At 40.5% G+C, this 20,586-nt stretch overlaps 1 protein-coding gene across 2 annotated transcripts in view; it reads left to right on the top strand.

The window, feature by feature from the left end:
* LOC149436925 (hepatic lectin-like) overlaps nt 1–20,188 on the top strand; it is a 30,325-nt gene extending 10,137 nt beyond the window's left edge. Inside the window, exons 2-7 of one of the 2 annotated variants that reach the window (XM_089661242.1) lie at nt 3,000–3,059; nt 3,833–3,934; nt 8,682–8,717; nt 11,310–11,452; nt 12,304–12,419; nt 17,831–20,188. In XM_089661242.1, coding sequence (XP_089517368.1) covers nt 3,000–3,059; nt 3,833–3,934; nt 8,682–8,717; nt 11,310–11,452; nt 12,304–12,419; nt 17,831–17,963 — 590 coding nt within the window. In that variant the 3' untranslated portion in view covers nt 17,964–20,188. The remainder of the gene's footprint in view (nt 1–2,999; nt 3,060–3,832; nt 3,935–8,681; nt 8,718–11,309; nt 11,453–12,303; nt 12,420–17,830) is intronic. The other variant, XM_089661243.1, reaches the window with a different exon arrangement.
* Nucleotides 20,189–20,586: the final 398 nt, after the last annotated feature.

The raw sequence follows: 20,586 nt of genomic DNA on the forward strand, positions 1-20,586 counted from the left end.
CCATATACAATATAAGGCTGTTGAAGATATTTTTTATAAACATTGGCACATTTTGAGGCTTGATAAATTATTGGGGAATGTTATTCCCGCAAAACCAGTATTCATTTATAGGAAGGCCCCTACTATTGGAGATAAAATAGTCCAGAAAATTCTGGATCCCCCTAAGACTTTGAATATATTTAAAGATAGAAAAGGTTTTTATTCTTGCAAAAAATGTACAGCGTGTAGTTTGGCTAAACATAAATTTAAGGGATTGGTTAAATTTACCTCCAATTCCAATCATAGGGAATTCAATATTTCTTCTTTTTTAACCTGTGATTCCACCCATGTAGTGTATGGTTTGGAATGCCCATGTGGCCTTATTTATATTGGGAGGACCAAGCGACAACTGAAGGTTAAGGTGCTTGAACATTTAAGGAATATTAGCAAGGGGTACAAGTACCATAGTGTATCTTAGAAATATCATAATTGTGATTCAACCAATTTAAAATTTTGGGCCATTGAGTCTATTCCCAAAGCTTGGAGGGGATCCAATAGAATTAGGGAGCTTTCAAAATGTAAAACTAAATGCATTTACTTAACCGAAGCTTTATCTCCTAAGGGTTTAAACGTTGAACTGGACTTAAATTGTTTCATTAGTGATGCATGAATTTTTTAGTTTAGTTTGTTTTATTTTAATAATTTTTTTATTTTTAATTTATTTTATTTATTTTAGTGTCATTCATATTTATATATATATTTTTTAAAAATATATAATTTCTATATTAATTATTATTGATTTAAAGTATATTTGTTTGAGTATATAAACGTTATTATGTTGATGGCTTTTACAATGATATATGTTGTTATTATCTCATTGTTATATTAGTATTTGCACACAAGATGGTGCTATTGCAATGAGGTAGTCTGGTGTATATATAGCATTATGTTTAAGTAACAACATTACACCTTCAGGTGTTTTATTGATTGGGCCAATTAGAAAGGAGGTGGCTCTTTAAGAGCGCCCTCCATGTACTGCTTACCACTCCCTCAGAAGAAGTCATTGGACAAAACGCGTTAGGGTGTGGCTAACCGGTGATGTCACTACGCACGGTGATGCACGTGTCCGGACCATGTGATCGCACTATCGCCATCTTGAGTGCAGGCAGGCTGGTGAGACGCTGGACACAGAGCTTGTAGCTCTGAATATTAACAAACGCTGTGTATATATTTGCTCATTGTTAGTGTGGTTTTAACCTCCCTAGCGGTCTGCTTATGTCCATATTTCTGTGCTCAAAGCGGTACATTTTTTTGCATGGAAATATGTATTTTTTTTATTGTAGGCCTGTAATTTTTAGGAATAAGTCACTGAAATCTGTCCGAACAAGAGTCTAGTAAACATCCTGGGTATGATAAAATTTGAAACACGAAATCATAAATTATAATTTAATAAATAATCATAAAAAATAATAATGTTATAATAATAAATTTAATTCAATAATATAATCAAACCAAAAACACTGAAATTTGAAATATAGCGCCAAGTTCGCACATCACTGAGCAAAGTCACAAAATTGTTTTCAGTGTCTGATGATGAATTTCCCCACGAATCATTATCACTCAATTCTGCAAGTGGTTCTAATTTACTATCGCTGTTCTCTAGCCGGTCTAAAACTGCTTTTGACCTAAAGGGACGCTTTTTGGACGCCATGGACATTTCTCAGTTTCCAGGCAGAAAGAACAGTACAAATGCAGGCAGGGCACAGGACAAAGCACTCGGGACAAAATGTATGTGAAATGGTTTGATACAGTAATGTGTTACTATGTGATTTTAGTGTATTTAGTGAATGTCACTTTTTGGCATTTTCAAATTTCCCGCCGTTCCGTCCCCCGTACGTCCCGATGCTTGCAGGGGACGGAACCCAGAAGAGAGATGCCGGCATCTGCCGGATTACATTGCCGGGAACACTGCAGGAGGGACATCACGGGAGCGCAGGACAAGGTAAGTGAAGAACAGATGCCGGAGCAGCGCAGCATGGTATTCCCGAGTGCAGCTCGGGGTTACTGCTTTTGGTACTGAAACTTCACCCCAAGCTACACTCGGGAATACATTCAGAGAGGCTACAGGGGGTTTTTTTACAATAAATTTGCTGGATGATATTGCACTATGGCGAGTATTCTTTTCATTCACGTGTGCTAATTGGATATGAGAGGATTTCCCTAAATTGGATCCTGTTTGGTGGAATGCTGGATATAAAATAATATGCTGGTTTATCACCAGCACATGGTGAGTGTGCATTTTGATGGGGTGTTCTGTGCACTGGATATCACACTGGTGAAAGAGGATCTCATTACTTCATTTATTGAGGATCATTGATATATGGACTTTTCTGAATGGACTATATGGGGACTTCCTATATATGATTTAGCACTGAATATTTTTGCACATATATGGTGGTGGATATATTTAGTTATTTATTCATTTATTGATTTGATTTAGGATTGCGCTATTATTTGTGGTTATTTGATTTATCACATTCATTATTATTTATAGCCCTCAGTGATGCAGAAAAATGTGAAATGTGCTGATGTCAGCATTCCTAGTTGATGTCAGCATTCCTATTTGAACTAGTAAACTGTGGGGGTTATTAACTAAAACTAGAGAGTGCAAATCTGGTACACTTCTGCAGAGAAACCAACCCGCTTCCAGATTTTATTACTAAAGCTTAACTGAACGTGCTGAAGTTAGAAGCTGATTGGCTACCATGCACTACTTCAGAGGAAGGGCCCATGAGGACCTGCACTTAATATATACCTTCAGTGTTCTGAATGAGTGGTTATCAATTAGCCCAGAAGACTGAGAACATCTTGTGATGAACAGAGATTACTGCAAGAAACAGTGTCAGAGAGGAGGTGAGATTGCAGCTAGAGCTACTCTTTTATTTTTATACCTGCTGTTGGACATATTGAAAAAATAGCCGAGAGCTGAGCTTTAATTTGTATGTTTTGACTTTTTTTAGGAGGACATCATCAAGACGATGAAAATACTTGGAGGATGGCCCAACGAGCAAAAGCCAATGGTAAATATTTATTACCCCCCCCCCCCCGCCTTAATTCACAGACAACGTAAAGCCTAAATGCAGAGAAAGGGACATAAAAAAAAATTGACTTTAAAGGGTAAGGAAACGTTTGCACGACGTTTCCTTAGACTTTGCCTTCACCCCCTAAGCAGATGTAAAAGCTAGCAGTAATCCAACATATTTTAAGGATCTGCTTCGCCTTCTTCAGGGCTAATAGGCAAACATATGTAATTAATAGTGTACCATAGACTAGGAAACATGTTATGCTTATACATAAAAGGTATACAAAATCATACTGATAGATATAAGTAGAATAGTGTTGAAAAGGGAAATATTTGTGGAAAGTGGAAGTGTTTGTGTAAATTATTTCATGCATCTCTGCATGTGATGTGATTCCAAATACACAATGCCTGTGTTTGGATCCGTGCAGCAGCTCCTGCCCGTGTGTATACTTTTGACATGCAATTGTGCAACCTCTGTGTGTACATCCACATCTATGGGCTGCCTGCACGATGTTTTAAGCCGCAGACTGTTCTCCTGAGGACTTCTTTTCCATGGGGGCTCTACCCACTGGCATTTTTTCCATTATATGCGTTTGGTCCTGAGAGCACCACCTTCAACTTTTGGGTGAGTCGGCATCATCTACAGACATTTTATATGCATATTTTTTGTTCCTGGGGATCCAGATTTTAGCTGATTTTGTGACTACTGCCTGCACTTTCTACCTTCCATAGCTTGAATATATTTTACTTGTATATACATTTTAATTCCAGCTGGCAAGAATAGAAGAGGCCGGGTGACTTTTATGCTGTTGGGCCTTCTCTTTCTGAAGTTCTCTGTTTTGTTGGTTTTCATAAGCCTCCTGTTTGTTTTTTGTAAGTACCAATATTACAGTTATACACACCATTTTCTTATTTTACAAAAATTGTGTGTAGATATACAATTATATTTGATATTTAAAAAAGAAAAGAAAACAAAGTGCTTTTTTTTACATTTTTGGTATTAGTACTGCATCATCTTATAATTTTGGCCATTGACCCTGGAGAGATTGTAAATGTACACATGATAGCTGGCACACTATACACAACACCGAAAATGGAACACGCTAGCAGAACACTATTTACCCTGCACAGTAGATAAAGCATAATACACTATTTCAGTACAGTAGACACACAGAACCACTACCTGCTCTTATTATTTCGAGAGATTTCCTAGAACTTTCAGTCTGTCAAGAGCTTTACTAAGTTGGACCTTCTCAATCTTGGACCTTCTAGAGTAGAAGAGGAATGGCAGACAGCTTTCCGTACCATGTTTGAGCACTTTGAATAGCTCATAATGCCCTTTGTGTTTTGCAAGGCCCTGGACACTTTCCAACATTTTATCAACGATATCTTCAGAGGTGTCATCAACATGTTCATGTTTTTTTTTTAATGACATTATTTTTTATTTTCCCTTCCTCACTGGGGGAGCACTGAAACCAAGTTTTAGGCCATCTCTATACTCCCTGCCTGAATGTCAAGCCTTATAAATGCAAGTTTGAATGAAAGACCATCCCGTTCCTGGGCCTTATCTCCACTGAGGGTATCACTGTGGACCCTAAAAGAAGCTAAGAGGCATTGGTATGGACTGCTCCCTTGTCCCCCTTCCACCACAACAGGAGAATTTAACGCTTTCTGAGGGTGCAAACTTTTATCACAAATTCATCCAAAACGTCTCCTCCATTTTTGCTGCTCTAATTCAGCTTACCAGCTCACACACCTCCTTTTCATGACTACCGAAAGCCCAGTAGTCTGCTTTCAGCAAGTTGAAGACACTTTTTATCTCTGCACCTATCATGGAACACCCAGATGCTGTGCTGCATTTTTCATGTGCTGAATTTGTAACTTCAGAAACAGTAGTTGAAGCAATTCTGTCCCTATGCTCTGGTCCTAAGGCACACTTGTTGAAGATGAAGATGATCCCAGCAGAGAGAAATTTTGATATTGGTGACAGAAAGTATCACATACCTGTATAAGGAGTTTGAGATGACAAGGTTACCCTTGTAAGAGGGCTTATGATTGGCCGGGGCCCCCCGCTTCGCTGCTGGTAGATAAAAGTTTTTGCCATATAGCGCCTATTTCCTGGCTATAGGCCTTCCCACGACTTTCACGGCCATAGGCCTTTATATTCAAGAAAAAAGGAATATCCACACAAGAAATATATTTTCCACACTTTACATATACAAGTTTTAGATTTCAAAAGGACAAATTTTGCTAAAATGGGTACATTTCTAAAAAAATTAATTGAAAGGGTGAAGTAAAATTACATAAAATCCCTGGAGGTATCTGTAATATGGAACATGATTTGGCATTGCTGAAAGATTGGTCAAAGAAGTGGAAACCACAGTTCAATGTTTCTAAATGTAAAATAATGCATTTAGGTAAAGAGAATCCCTTGAGAGAGTACAACATAGGGGGTACAGTGTTGGCCAGCACTACAGAGGAAAAGGATTTGAGGTTACCTATTTCAGATGATTGCAAAATGAGCAAAGAGTGTGACCAGGCAGGGGGGAAAATGAATAGAATTTTAGGATGTATCACTACTAGAGGGATCACAAGCAGGTGGAAGGAGGTCCTGATTCCTTTATATAGATCTTTATTTAGACCTAATTTAAAATAATATGTCCAGTTCTGGAGACCTTACCTACAAAAAGATATTGAAAAGATAGAATGAGTCCAAAGATGGGTAACAAAAATGGTGAAAGGTCTGGGGGATAAAACAAATAAAGAGCAAATTTAGGAACTTAATATGTACAGTATGAAGAAAGAAGAGAAAGGGGAGACATGATTGAAATCTTTAAACACAACAAGAAGGTGAATAAGGTTCAAGAGGGCAGTATTTTCAATATGAAACCAAAATCAAGAACAGGAGGACATGACCTCAAACTAACTAGAGGAAAATTCAAAACTAATCTTAGAAATGGAATAGACTTCCAGCAAAGCTAGTGAGTCAGTCAACATTAAATGGTTTCAAACATGCTTGGGACACACATAGATCTATATTTAGACAAAAAAGTTAACAAGAAAAGAAAAATACAGAACATGTATAAAAAACAAACAAACAAAAAAACGAAACGGGCAGACTTGATGGACAACTCAGTCTTCAGGTGAAGTGCTTTATTGCATACCAGACTAGATGGGCTCCCTTCTTTTCCAGATTTTATTTCCACTTGACTTTCTGACCCAGGTCTAAAAACATCAAAGATGACTCCCTACCATGTATGTTTTCCAACAATGCTATTTCTGTGCCATCTGATACCATCCTTTTGGTCAAGAATATTTTTATGGTTCAACCCAGTCTGTTATATCAGATCAAAGTGTAATGCTACCCCTTCTGGAGGAGCTGGATTTTTGGGTCCCCCTTTGTCTGCACATCCACGCAACACACATTTTTCAGCTTGCATCTGCAGTCAGTAACCAGTCCTTGGGCTTTTTTTTATGTTTTATTGGGAGAATATAAACTTGGATGGGGATAAGGGGTTATGGGATGCCCAACTGAGTTCAACCACAACTTGGAGGATACCTTCTCTATGTACAACTTGCAGCAAAATGGATCCTAGACTGTACTGTAATGCCAGTCCTTATTGGATCAATAGTAAACATCCCATCTGCTCTTAGGAGCTCTATGTCCCCTTAGTAGAAATTGCAATGTCCTAACTGTAAGCAAGATCTCTATGTCCCCTTAGTTGGAATAGCCAGCGCACATGGCTTCTATGAGTGAATCCCAGAGCAGAGGAGGGGTTAAGGCAAGTTGTGGCACTGTCCCTTTTTAGGCTAGCTAAATATTGCATCTGGTTGCCTTCTCCTTCTGTTGGCTCTAGGGGTGGTAAGTAGAGGTACGCATACTGTGCTGCTGCTCGGCAAAGACTGCTTTTCAGACCTCCTGCAGTACAAGTCCTCCCATGCAATATAAGGTGTCTCCTGGATGAGAATGAAGGGTGGTGGAGATCCCACTGATCAAACGGCATCTTTTTTTCCTTCCTTAGTTCCTGCCTGGAGGCAGAACTCCCAGCCCCGGGGTCCCCTCCAGGCCTCACAATCCTCGACTTAGCGCTCCATACTCCAACCACAACCCCTACTGGCAAGTTTTTTCAATATTTATGAGAACATCCTACCACTCTGCCAGGCCTTGCCTGGGGATTGGTCCCATGAATATTCGGATACCGGCTCTTGAACCCCTGCCCACTAGCTCCTAGACGTTTCTGGAAACTTCCAGAACCAGGGGGAGTTGACAGAGGCCTGACCTGCAGAGCCCTCCAGCTTGAAACCCACAGACATGCTCACTTTAGCTACTTTGTGAGCCAGACTAAATTTACCTAACTATGTACACTAGAGGGTGCTGCAAAAGAAACTTACAAGACTCATCTAGTTACTAATGATTTGGATCTCCACTGCTCCAATGTTCCACTTTTGCATGAAAACAATATCTTTGTCCTACAAAATCCCTGAGCATATTTTTTTAGTGTTCGGAATGATCTCTTTATGGGCATTTTAAGATTGCCAAGACATGAGAATTGCTACAGCAGCCTTTCTGGTCACCTGAATTAGTTAGAGCTGAATTGCGGGTATGGCAATTTTTGCATAGTTTGGACCATTGTAACCATGCATGTTTTACATGTTCTAAACCTGGCTGATCCCTGTTAAAGATGGAATCACTGTAGTATACAGTTTACACATTGTAGCCTTCCTGTTTCAACATCCTTTTGGTTAGGCGATGGGTTACGACCTGGTGCCAGATTCCAACAGAAGAAACCTGTGACCATTAGGGTCTACAGCCCATCATTCCTTGTGAGGGCACTTTGGTGAAGACCAACTGTCACTTAGACCCCTGTGTCTTAGGTGAACTAGCTCCATCTCTCAAAGGGCACCCCAAAAACAATGACTAGTATAGACAAGAGATTTAAATCTGACATTTTGTTACTGTCTTGCACGCTTTGGGGAAAATGGGAGTGTCGCAGTGTTTAGTTACAACACCCCCCCCCCCCATTATTTCCACGCAGTTTGGGGTTTGTCAGACCTCACCCTTGTCAAACCCAGCACACTATGTCATTGTCAATGACATGGTGTCACAATGTGTTAACTCACATTATGATGTCCAATTGATATTGCATGGCACCATGTGATATTCCTGTAGTCCTCTATGTATTGTAATGGTCACAATGTCTGCAAAGACTAAATGTCAGCAAATTCTTAGAAACTGTCAGGGCTTTTACACATGTATTAGAGCGTAGGGCTGTACATAGGAAATAGGACCCACAAACCAAATATTTGGAGTTTTTTTTTTTTATTTACCAGAGGCATGTAAAAGAATACTTTTGGGCTAAATTTATGAAGAAATGTAATTTTGTACATTTTTTTTCTTGGGTAAATTATATAAATTTTGTTCGAGTATAGCTTTGCATGATCAGGCAATTATCAGTTTAAGTATCACACTGCCAAATAGCAAAAAGTGGCCTGGTCATGAAGTGTGTAAAATCTTCCAGAGGTCAAGTGGATAAACCTGTTTGTTATTTAAAAAAAATAAATGTTAGACTTTACAATCAATTTACAAAGCAGAGTGACTATCTGACCTTTTCCTCCCCAGATTCTAAGTTGTACCAACAAGTGTCACAGATCAGTGGTAAGAAACTGAAGTATAATTCCACCTTTTATTTTAGGAAAACTTTATAAACACAATGTAAATCTCATAATTATAGCTATTTACATATTTTTAATGTTTTCTATCTTTTATCTGGATTGTTTTTTGATAGGGACAAATGTCAGTTGTTAGTTGGACATTTCTGTTATCCTTCTGTGATATTTCAGAAGTCGCTCACCATTCATACAACCTTAAAACCTTAAAATAAATTGCGTCATGAGGTTTATAGGGCAGGTCAGAGAAAAAAAGAACTCTAGAACAGGGATAGGAAGGTGTAAACTACACGTACCCCCAGGAGAATTCTGGGGGTGGCAGCCTGTTCAAGGTGCAGACCGAGGTCACTGAGAATAACCCTGCTGTGTGCTAGATGCAGAGGCTGGCAGCAAAAGATGATGTTGCACTTTTAACAGGATTAACATCATTGAGAAGCCTTGGTAATTGCGTCTGCCTATGTGATAGGTGGATTGGATGGACAGGTAGTTCAGTAATACCATGCCTGGGTTTTTTGCCACGTCTGGCTGTACAGAACTGTTCTGATACTGTGTCCACCTTTCTATGAGTGCAGTCTGAGGCAGCAGTCTCCAATGGCCTCATGAAAGGAATGTCCCTAAGTACCTGGCTCTCCCAATCCAAAGATCTCCATCTTCGAGGTCCCTGCTTGCAGAACCACGTCTGTCTCCTGGTCTGCATTATTCCACTTGTTATAACATTTCCCGTAGATTTTTATGAAGCCAATAAGCATCTAGTATTTGTGCTATAAACCAACTGCTCTAGATATACAGCTGGCTGAGGGACTTCAAAACTGCATGGCCCTGTCCACTATATTAAAATGAGGAATAAACCCCTTGTTTTTGGGATTTGTGATGGAACTGTTATATAAGTGTCTTCTGTTTTAAGAAGGCTCTACTGTGCTTTGTACTGGATCAATGGAGGGCTGTTTGGTATATTTTGGTCCACCTGACCACAACCTCTCAGGTTATACTTTTTCATTGGTTTACAAGCAGTACTCCATAACAGCGTTTCTTTCATTAATTACACTCATGCAGTTTGGAAAAAATGGCTTTAAAATATTAGGCTGTATCTGTGCTATAAATCAGTGACTTCTGATGTACAGTAGAGTTGGCCAAGGGGCATAAAGGAATAACTGGCATGGCTCTTGAAATGAGGAATACGTCCATTTTTTGGGAGATTTTTAATGAAAATAAGACATATAGATCACGTTTGTTTTAGAAACACTCTACTTTGCATGAGGCTAGTAATGAATTCTGAGAAGAATTCTGCCAGGAAATCCATCAGCGTGCCATGGATGACCCGTCCTTCATGCAGATCATCATTACCAGTGACAAAACTTGGGTGTAGAGGTTTCACGCAGAATTTCACTTTGCTCTTTGTTCTAACTTGTTGTCCATAATGAAATAGCAGACGTGCTAATGCATGTGGTCAGAATAGCACCAGTTGCACAGCTCCTGATGTACGCAAGACAATGTCTTTTGGCACACTGACTTATGAAGGTCAGTGCTCCCAGTGCATGTGCGTGCAGCCTTGTGCTGACATCTGTTGGTGTGTTACAAAACTGGTCTAGAAACTTGTGTGTGTATATATTAGCATAGATGTAGCAGCCATCTAGTTAGTTAGTTAGCTAGTTAATTAATTAGGGCTGCTCAGTGTTTCACAGGATGCTGCTCTGTTACTTCCCCTTGTCAGAATTATAGAGCATAGAGGGAGGAACAGCAGAGTCTACAGCCTGAATATTTATGAGATTTTAGCCAATCTCTGGGGAGATGTGCCCAGAAGGCAATGAGATAGCCCACAAATAGACTGAGGCCTGAGCAGCAGGGACAGTGTCCCTGGGTCCGGTCCTGCTGAAGGAAATCCCTATTGAGGGCTCTGCCCCAGGGACAGAAGTCTAGGAGGAAGCCAGCCAGAAGACCCTGAGGTTCCTAGGATTATTTGCAAGGCCTTGTTCAAGAGTCCAAATGGGTCAGGAGAAGCTCATAGATGACCAGAAGTGGTGTGAGCCTACATCTCCCTCACTTGGAAGAGCCTGGTGGATATCGGCAAGAGGCAGCTGACTATCCTGTGGCTAAGTGAGTTAGACCCCCAGTGCTGAAGAGTTGTGACAGTGTGTTGCTTTGAAACTCTGGAATGAGTACAGGTCATTGTCAGCCTAGAGATCCAGAATTCCAGGGCAGGCAGTGCAGACAGATGTTGAAGGGACTTTAAGTTGTACAGTTTACAGTTTCATGGTATCCCATGCTCCTTATCCCTATCCATGTTCATTGTTCCCCAATAAAAACACACACAAAAATCCCTAGACTGGTCCTCTGAGACAGAGGAAGAATCCTGAAAATGCTGTGTGCCTGGCTGTTTGTGCTACAAGGGGGAAATAGGACTTAATTCACCAGCTGCTCTTTTGGGGGTGTTTTACATATATAATATACAGTATACACACATAGTATATACAAAGGCACAAATTTGCAATATCTAAAGTATGATTAATAGTTAAATGTTAATTGTATTTCCTTTCATTTTTCCTTTCCCACCTTTCTTGCTTGCCTTGCCTTTTCTCTTCAGGCAGATCCTGTGAAAATGAATGGCTGGAATTTGAAAAGCATTGTTATTTCCTCTCTACTTTTCAACTCACCTGGAAAAAAGCAGAAAATATGTGCCTGAACAGGGGAGGCCATTTAGCTATTATCGACAGCCTGAAAGAGCAAGTAAGAAGGAATTATCCACCAAAGTATGGGCAGCAAAGGTCTAAATACCGGATTTAGGATTGGTTTATAATGCTGTGATTGGTGGCCAAATCTCCAGAGTTCTAATATTACATTTAGGCAATGCCAGAGAACTGTATCAAAAGACTTTCTGATGTCCACATACATCAGAAAGAATAGGCGTGATTGCTTTTTAGTTATGAATACGGTGAAGTATATGGTGTATGCTGATGGTATGTGAATAGTTACATAAAAACAGAGAAGAGTGACAGCACAAAAAAGACCAAGTGGACTATCGAGTCTGCCCCATTTTTTTATACATATGGGTTTTTTTTTTTTTTACTTTTTTTTTCCTGACTATAGCTCCCAAGTATGTTTGAATCCACTTACTGTTGTCTGGCTCACTACCTTTGCTGGAAGTCTATTCCAAGCAACAATTACTCTTTTGGTAAAATAATACTGTGATTAGTTGTTCCTCCTGCTAGTTTGAGGTTATGTCCTACTGTTCTTGATCTCTTTTATGGAGCACCGCACAGTTGCACCAATTTCAAAATGTGACAGCGGGTGCAGGGAGAGGATCCACCGCCCACTATCACGAGAAGGGGTTGGGGAGCTGAGCGAGGAACCAAGTTACATGTTATACCCTAAATATGGCTGTAACTTGTATCATGATTCGAAAGGTGAACTTAGCATCAATAGTTCTTTTAAAGTAAAGTTTAAATTGGGTGCTGAGATTTGAGAAGCATTGCAGGCTTTTGTTTTTTAGAGGGACAGTGTTGGGAAAGGCAATTTTTTGTGTAACCCACCATAATCTGTAGCCCTACTCTCCCTAACATCAATGGATTTTTTCATAGAATTTCTTAGACCAAAGCAGAAGAGAAAGATTTCTTTGGATTGGTTTGACCGATGAAGAGGTGGAAAATACCTTTAAATGGGTTGATGGCACAACATTAGCTCGTACATCATTCAGGTAAGTTTTGATTAATGGTGTATTCTTAGAATTTATGATTCATGTCAACTTTCAGCCATAAATCCAGTTTTTATAAATCTCTCCTACAAAATTGTTAAAGACATTCTGGAGTTTATTTAATAAAGATGGTTCACTGAGAATCTCGTATACTTCAAGTCAGCTTCTGGGTTTTATTGCTAAAGCTTAATTGAACGAGTTGAGGTTTGGAAGCTGATTGGCTACCATGCACAGCTATTATAAACCTTTTCACAAATAAAACCCGCTAACAAATTTTCCCTTTTAAACCGTGTCGCAGAACCCACAACCTAATTCAAAAGATAGTCCAAAATAATAATGTCCAGAATACCAAAAATCTTCAAAAGTTCTTTAATGTGTCCAAATCAATTCGCCAATCCAGATCCAGAAAACCTCAAAAAAATGAAACTAAATATAGTGTATTACCTTCATATAACATACAATAATATATTAGTGACACGTGAATCATGCACAAAAATTTAAATTAAATATTTTCCAGTGTACATTCCTGCCAATGTGGGAAAACACACACACGAATAAAAAACAACAATAATATATATATAAATAAATAAATAACTCCACACAACACTCAGTGAAATTCAACACATCGAAAAGTGAACTTCAATACACCAAAAAATGAAGTGAGCACTTCGTGACACCTCACACTAGTGGGATTAAATGCTATTATCCTCTTGAAATCACAAGCATTTCAAGATGTGAACAGTGTTTGCTTGTCAGCTTCCAATGCACATAACAGGTGAAGTGAACATTCAGTGATGCCACATACTAGTGGGATTCAAGGCAATTACCCTCTTGCAGCATAAACCAGCATTTCAGGGTATGGTATTCCTTATCAGCTTCCACCCTGCAGGTATACCCTTTTCAATTTCCCCAATTCCTCATGGAGGTAAAGAAGAGATCCATCAGTAGAATAATAAAGGTATCATACCAAAATTTATTAAAATTCTTACATAGAGGATTGTTAGATCCGTCAATCAGTCCCAGCAGTTCGTGTGCTGAAATTCCAGTAATCAAAATGGTCTGATGCGTTTTGTCACTTCCGACTTTTCGAGAAGAAGTCGGAAGTGACGAAACGTGTCAGTGACATGACGTCTGATGCTAAACTGGAAGGAACGGCCATTTTGATGCAAAGCAGAGCAATACAAAGCAGCGTGCTTACACAGTAAAGCACAGCACACAGTAAAACAGCACACAGTTAACCCTTTGATCACCCCAGATGTTAACCCCTTCATGCCCAGTGCCATTAGTACAGTGTCAATGTTTTTTATTAGTACTGATCACTATATTAGTGTCACTTAGGATGTCAGTGACAGTCAGTTCCCCTCAGTGTCAGAATGCCCGCCAGAGTCCCGCAGTCGCTGATCGCCGCCATTACTACTATAAAAAAAAAATTCCAGTATATATACCGCCATTTGTAAACCAATTAATTAACATGTATTGGGATTTCTTTTTAGCAAATACATGTAGCAGAATACATTTTGGCCTACATTTATGATGAAATTTGATTTTTAAAAAATTTTTACTGGACATGTTTAATAGCAAAAAGTCAACAATATTCTTTTTCTCAAAATTTTTTTGTTTATAGCGCAAAAAATAAAAAATGCACAGGTAATCAAATATCACCAAATGAAAGCTCCATTTGTGGGAAAAAAGGACATAAATTTTATTTGGGTGCAGTGTTGCATGACCGTGCAATTGTCAGTTAAAGTAACGCAGTGCCGTAACGCAAAAAATGGCCTGGTCAGGAAGGAGTGTAAATTCTCTGGATGGCAAGTGGTTAAAGTGTATGTCTAGTTTTGGATAATGCATGGAAGGATTAGAACAGGGGTCGGCAACCCCCCCCCCCCCCACGCATGCCAGACGTGGCACACCACCACATTTATCATGGCACACAAGGGAAGCCTGGGACACCTCTCACACTTCAGCAAAGCCGACTCGTGCCTTCCGCTCGCTACACAGAAGGGAGCATGGCCGGCTTTTTGTCACTTCAATTCCCTACTGCCTCCGTTGCCACCCATCTCACTCGGCTTGCCTGCAGCCAACAAAGCTGTATTGAGGATGGCTGTATGTAGTGGATGGTGCGTTGCGCTCCCCCAGTGGATGCTGTACTTGGTTTGGTGAGCTCCTCCCCCCAACCTCAGACTGTACTCATCAAAGGACATGCAGGAGAGCTGCTCCTTGAGTTCCCACACTTCACACAGGTAAAGTTGGATTCTTTTACAGACAAAACCCCAATCTTCACTGTGTTGCTGGCTGTAGCAGCTCTGACCTGTGAAACCCTCATATCGGAATGGCAACACATCTGCAACAGCCAACAACACACTGGGAACATTAAAGTTGTGTCTGAAAAATAATCCAACTTTACTCATGTGCAGTATGGGGAGGAATAACTCTGATGAGTACACTGCCAGCATTCACCCCATCCTCTGCCCTGGTAACCCTCCTTTGCCCTGCTTATACTATGCATTGCCCTGCTACCCCATCCTATCCCCTTCTGACCCCATTCCATGCTCTGCTGATGCTAACCTATACCCTGCTGACTCCACCCTCTGCCCTGTTGTCCCCATCATCTGACCTGTTGACTCCCATCCTAAGCCCCTCATCCTTCCCGTTGACCTCGTCCTCTGCCTCATTGACCCTGTCCTCTGCCCCACTGATGACTGTCCTATGTCCTGCTGACCCCATCCTATGCCCCAGTGACCCCATCCTTGAACCTACAGACCCCTGTCCTCTATTCTGCTCATCCCTGTCCTCTTTCCTGCTCATCCTGTCCTCTTCCTTGCTGACCTTGTCCTCTGTCCCACCAACCCTGCCCTATTTCCCATTGACCCCTTTCCTATGCTCCACTGACCCCATACTCTATCTAACTGACTCTTTTCCCTGCTGATCCCGTCCTATGCCCTGTTGGCCCCATCCTATGTTCAGCTGACCCCATCTTTTGACCCATTGACCCCATCCTCAGCCCCTTTGACCTCATCCTATCCCCCATTGACCTCATCCTCTGCCTCATTGACCCTGTCCTCTGCCCCGATAATGACTGTCCTATGTCCTGATGACCCCATCCTATGTCCCACTGACCCCATCCTTGACTCTGCAGATCCCTGTCCTCTATCCTGCTCATCCCTGTCCTATTCCCTGCTCACCATATCCTCTGCCCAACTAACCCTGTCCTCTTTTCCTCTGACCCTACCGCCTGCCCCTCTGACCCTGTCCTATGTCCCAATGACCCCTTTCCTATGCCCCATTGACCCTATACTCTGCCCCCTGTCCTTTACCTTGTTGACCCTGTCTTCTTCCCTGATTACCCTATCTTATGCCCTGCTGGCCCATCCTCTGTGCTGTTGAACCCGTTCTTCCACCCAGATGACCCTGTCCTATGCTTTGCTGACCCCATCCTTTGCACTGCTAACCCTTGTATACTCCCCTGATGACCTGTGTAAACTGCCCTGCTGACCCCTTGTCCTCTGCCCTACATGACCCCTGTCTTCTGCACTGCTAACTCCTGCTGATCACCCTGCTGAACCCTGTTCTCCACCCTACAGTTTCCTGTTTTGTTGACCCCTGTACACTCCCATGCTTACCTCTCATTCTCTGCCCTGTTGGCCTCTCTACACTGTACTATACACTGCTGACCCTATCCTCTGCCCTGCTGACTTCCCATCCTCTGTTCCCCAATATTTCTTACTGCACCCTCACATCAGGCAGGCTAGATCTGGTCCTGACGCTAAGTCAGACACCTTGAGCTGCCTGCTCTCATTTTACACTGGTAATTAACCAGTTATTGGAAACTGCTAATTTAGAGGTGAAATATTTGGGATGATCTGAGGTGTGCAGGTGCAGAAATTGGCTGATCTGAGGTGTGAAGGTGGAGGAATTAGGGTGATCTGAGTTGTGAGGGTACAGGAATTGGGGTGATCTGAATTGTGATGGGGCAGGAATTGGGGTGATCTGAGCTATGATGGAGCAGGAATTGTGGTTGATCTGCGGTATGAAGGTGCAGGAATTGGGGCTAATTTGACATGTGAAAATGCATAAATTGGGGCTAATCTGATGGGTGAAGGTGCAGGAATTGTGGTGATCTGAGTTGTGAAGGAATTGGGGTGATCTGAGTTGTGATGGAGCAGGAATTGTGGTTGATTTGAGGTGTGAAGGTGCAGGAATTGGGGCAATCTGATGGGTGAATGTGCAGGAACTAGAGTGATCTGCGGTATGAAGGTGCAGGAATTGGGGCTAATTTGACATGTGAAAGTGCATAAATTGGGGCTAATCTGATGGGTGAAAGTGCAGGAATTGTGGTGATCTGAGTTGTGAAGGAATTGGGGTGATCTGAGTTGTGAAGGTGCAGGAATTGGGGTGATCTGAGTTGTGAAGGTGGAGAAATTGGGGTGTTCTCTAGTTGTGAAGGTCATGGGGTGATCTGAATTGTGATGGGGCAGGAATTTTGGCTGATTTGAGGTGTGAAGGTGCAGGAATTGGCGCAATCAGAGGGGTGAATATGCAGGCACTAGAGTGATCTGAGGTATGAAGGTGCAGGAATTGGGGTGAATTGAGGTGCGAAGGTGCAGGAATTGGGGTGAATTGAGGTGTGAAGCTGGAGGAAATGGGGTGATCTGAGTTGTGATGGGGCAGGAATTGTGGTTGATTTGAGGTGTAAAGGTGGAGGAATTGGGGTGATCTGGGGGGGGGGGGGATGTGCAGGAATTGGGCTGAACTGAGGTGAGAAGGTGCAGGTATTTAGGTGAATTGAGGGGTGAATGTGCAGGAATTGGGGCTGATCTGAGGTGTGAAGGTTCAGGAATTGGGGCTGATCTGAGGTCTGAAGGTGCAGGAATTGGGGGGATCTGAGGAGTGAATGTACAGGAATTGTTGCTGATCTAAGGTGTGAAGATGCAGGAATTGGTGCTGATCTAAGGTGTGAAGATGCAGGAATGGGTCATTTATAACATTTACTTTATAAAACATTTATTTTTCATGACTAAGTGTGAGAAGTTGGCATTATTTTTTATTTAGCAGGCACTCTGTTTCTTTGAAAAAAGTTTTAATTCTGCACATTATGCTCAAAAGGTTGCCTACCCCTGGATTAGAACATATATTGGATTTTTACTGATATGCTAAGCTCAGTTAGATGTATTCTCATAACAATGGTTTCAACATGAAAGAAGTGGGGGGAAAAAACTGAAATTTTTTATTTCTCTTCTAAAGAAAAGCATTTTTCAATTCTGTCAATTAGTGTTCATGTTTACTTTTAATACTGATTTATTTTTGTTTTTATGTTGCACGGGCATGCTTAGACAAAAGAAAGAAGATATACATCTTATCCAACATATAAGTGCCAAAAATCTTTATATGTTTATTTTTTTGTTTTTCTCCATCAGCTACTGGGATGAAGGAGAGCCAAATAATAGATATGAGGTTGAACACTGTGCTCAGATGTGGCATCTAGGAAAATGGAATGATCAAAATTGCAACGACACTTATTATGCCGTCTGTGAGAAACCTTTGTATTAAAATGTATAGACTGAAGAGCTGTATCTACAATTTTAGCTTTGAGTTGATGAAACAAGAATCAATCAACTACTGCTCATCATGTTTCCTGTGGATTTAACGGGTGACAACTCAACTAACCAAAAATAAAGATAAAATACTCATGTGCCGCCACAAATAAAAGGACGATTAGCTGCTGCAAACACCTAAATATGTTCACACATCAATAGACCGAGTAAACTAAAATAGTGCTGCATTACCACCTAGTAAACAAAATACAGAAAAAGTAAACCATTGCATATTACCATATATGTAAAAAACCTAAATAAATCAATATACATCCTCCTGAGCCTCCAACCCGTGGAGTATTTGAAATAATTAGGTGACACAAATAAATCAATGAACTAGAACAATTCCCACAACAGATTTTTTATTCTTTTTTTAATTTTACTTTTTTTCTACTTTTAGTTCTTAATGAAAATAAGAAAGCTTGCCATAGCAAGAAGACAATTGAGTGGACAGGCTTTCAATAAAGAAATACATCTAATGATGTACCATTGAGTACAGTTGTATTTTCTATATCAGCCTAGGAAATGAATGAAGATAGAAGCATGTATAATTAAAAGTACGAAAAAAAATAAAATGATTGGTTATTAGCATACGTTTCATCCCAAACTTCTTATAAAATTGTATTAAACCTGATAGTATACCACATAAAAATAGTTAATACATGAAATTAAAAGTAAAATAGAATAAATAGATCACAACCCCAGAACGCAAATAGTAGTACCACAAGATCTCATCAACGTATGCTGAGAGGGCAAAAAGCAACATAGTAACTGTTCAACACTCAAATTAACACTGAATCCAATGTACTGCAACATTCATTACACTGTTTCACATTTATCTGTATAGATACATAGATTAATCCACTGTGCAGCATGGTAAATGAGATGAAAACATCAATTTATTAATGACACCATAAATACACTTGGAAAAATTAGAAACAACTGATAAATATCATAGGTAATATTACAAAACATTAAATAATAGCAAATCATTTATTTTTGAATAGCACTAGATACTATGCCTTATTAAATTAGTTAACACATTCAAAGAAAATAGACTAGAGTCACTAGATCAATCTCCCGTTTGAAAATAGTAATACCACTTGTGAACACAAGATGTCATCAACATACCCTAAGCCCACTTTGAATGGTGCATTTCAGAGGTGTCCAACCTTTTGACTTTCCTGGACCACATTATTATTATTATTATTATACAGGATTTATATAGCGCCAACAGTTTGCGCAGCACTTTACAATATAAGGGAGACAGTACAATTACAATACATTTCAGTACAAAAGGAATATGAGGGCCCTGCTCGTGGAGTTTACAATCTAAAGGAAGGGGGAGTTGATACAAAAGGTGATAGCTGCGGGGGATGATCTGGTGGAGGTGATTCAAGTACAGTTCTTAGGTGGAGGTGGGGTAGGCTTCCCTGAAGAAGTGCGTTTTCAAAGATCGCCTAAAGACAGGCAGGGTGGGGGCTGACCGGACATGCTGTGGTAAGGAGTTCCCGAGGATGGGAGAGGCTCTGGAGAAGTCCTGGAGGCGAGTGTGGGAGGAGGTGATGAGGGAGCTAGAAAGGAAGATGTCTTGGGAGGAGCGGAGTGGGCGATTTGGCCGATATCTGTGGATGAGGTCGGTGATGTAGCTAGGGACAGTGTTGTGGATGGCTTTGTAAGCTGTGGTTAATATTTTGAATTTTATACGTTGGGTTATTGGAAGCCAGTGGAGGGATTGGCAGAGAGGGGCAGCAGTCGCTGATCGGTTGGTAAGGTGTATGAGTCTAGCAGCAGCATTTATAATAGACTGAAGGGGGGATAGCCTGGAAGAAGAGGAATTGTCTTGGGCATAAAATACAATAACAATAAGGATAGTTGATGAGCAGAATCATTTGGCAGATTACAAGCTAACGATCACTGATATAGATGATGTACCTATCGGAGTAATAAAACTTAATTTTTTTGTAATATTTTTTATTAAAATGTAAAAGAGTAAAACTAGTGCAATATTTGACATTGCTTTTGATAAATTAACGCATCGGTATCTGGTTCAGTGGATGTAATAGCAATTCTCAATGAATTCTCTGATTGCCCATCAGATATTTTGGTTCTAATTTTGCCCTTTGTGTGCTTCATCCTTGAAAATAGTTGCTCACAAATAAAGGTGCTGCTGTAACCTGATGACATGAATAAGGCGTGATTATGAAGAATGTGAGGTTTTTCTTTTGGAAGGTAAAACTTATAACAGTCCAGTAAAGAGTCACTGTCAATTTTTTTGGGCTGCATGTGTTCACTAAGTGTAAATGCATTTTTACAAAACATTCAAAAATATTAACAGTTTAAAGTAAGTTTACAATTTTGTGTTGGGTCACATTCATACCAGTTACAGGCTGTGTGAAGTTTGGGACATGTGACACTTCAGGTGCGCTTTTGTTGCATTTTTGGTGCATTTCCTATAGGAGTCAATGGAAGGTGCATTTTTGATGCATTTTGATTCAGGGCACCAAAGATGAAGCATGCAAGACTTTTCAAAACTCATCACATCCGCAGCTCACTGATGTGAAGAGTTCCAAAGGATT

The sequence above is a fragment of the Staurois parvus genome, unplaced genomic scaffold (genome assembly GCF_062004578.1).
Source record: "Staurois parvus isolate SC_StPar_1 unplaced genomic scaffold, SC_StPar_1.0 ptg001328l, whole genome shotgun sequence".
In the NCBI taxonomy this organism is placed as follows: domain Eukaryota; kingdom Metazoa; phylum Chordata; class Amphibia; order Anura; family Ranidae; genus Staurois; species Staurois parvus.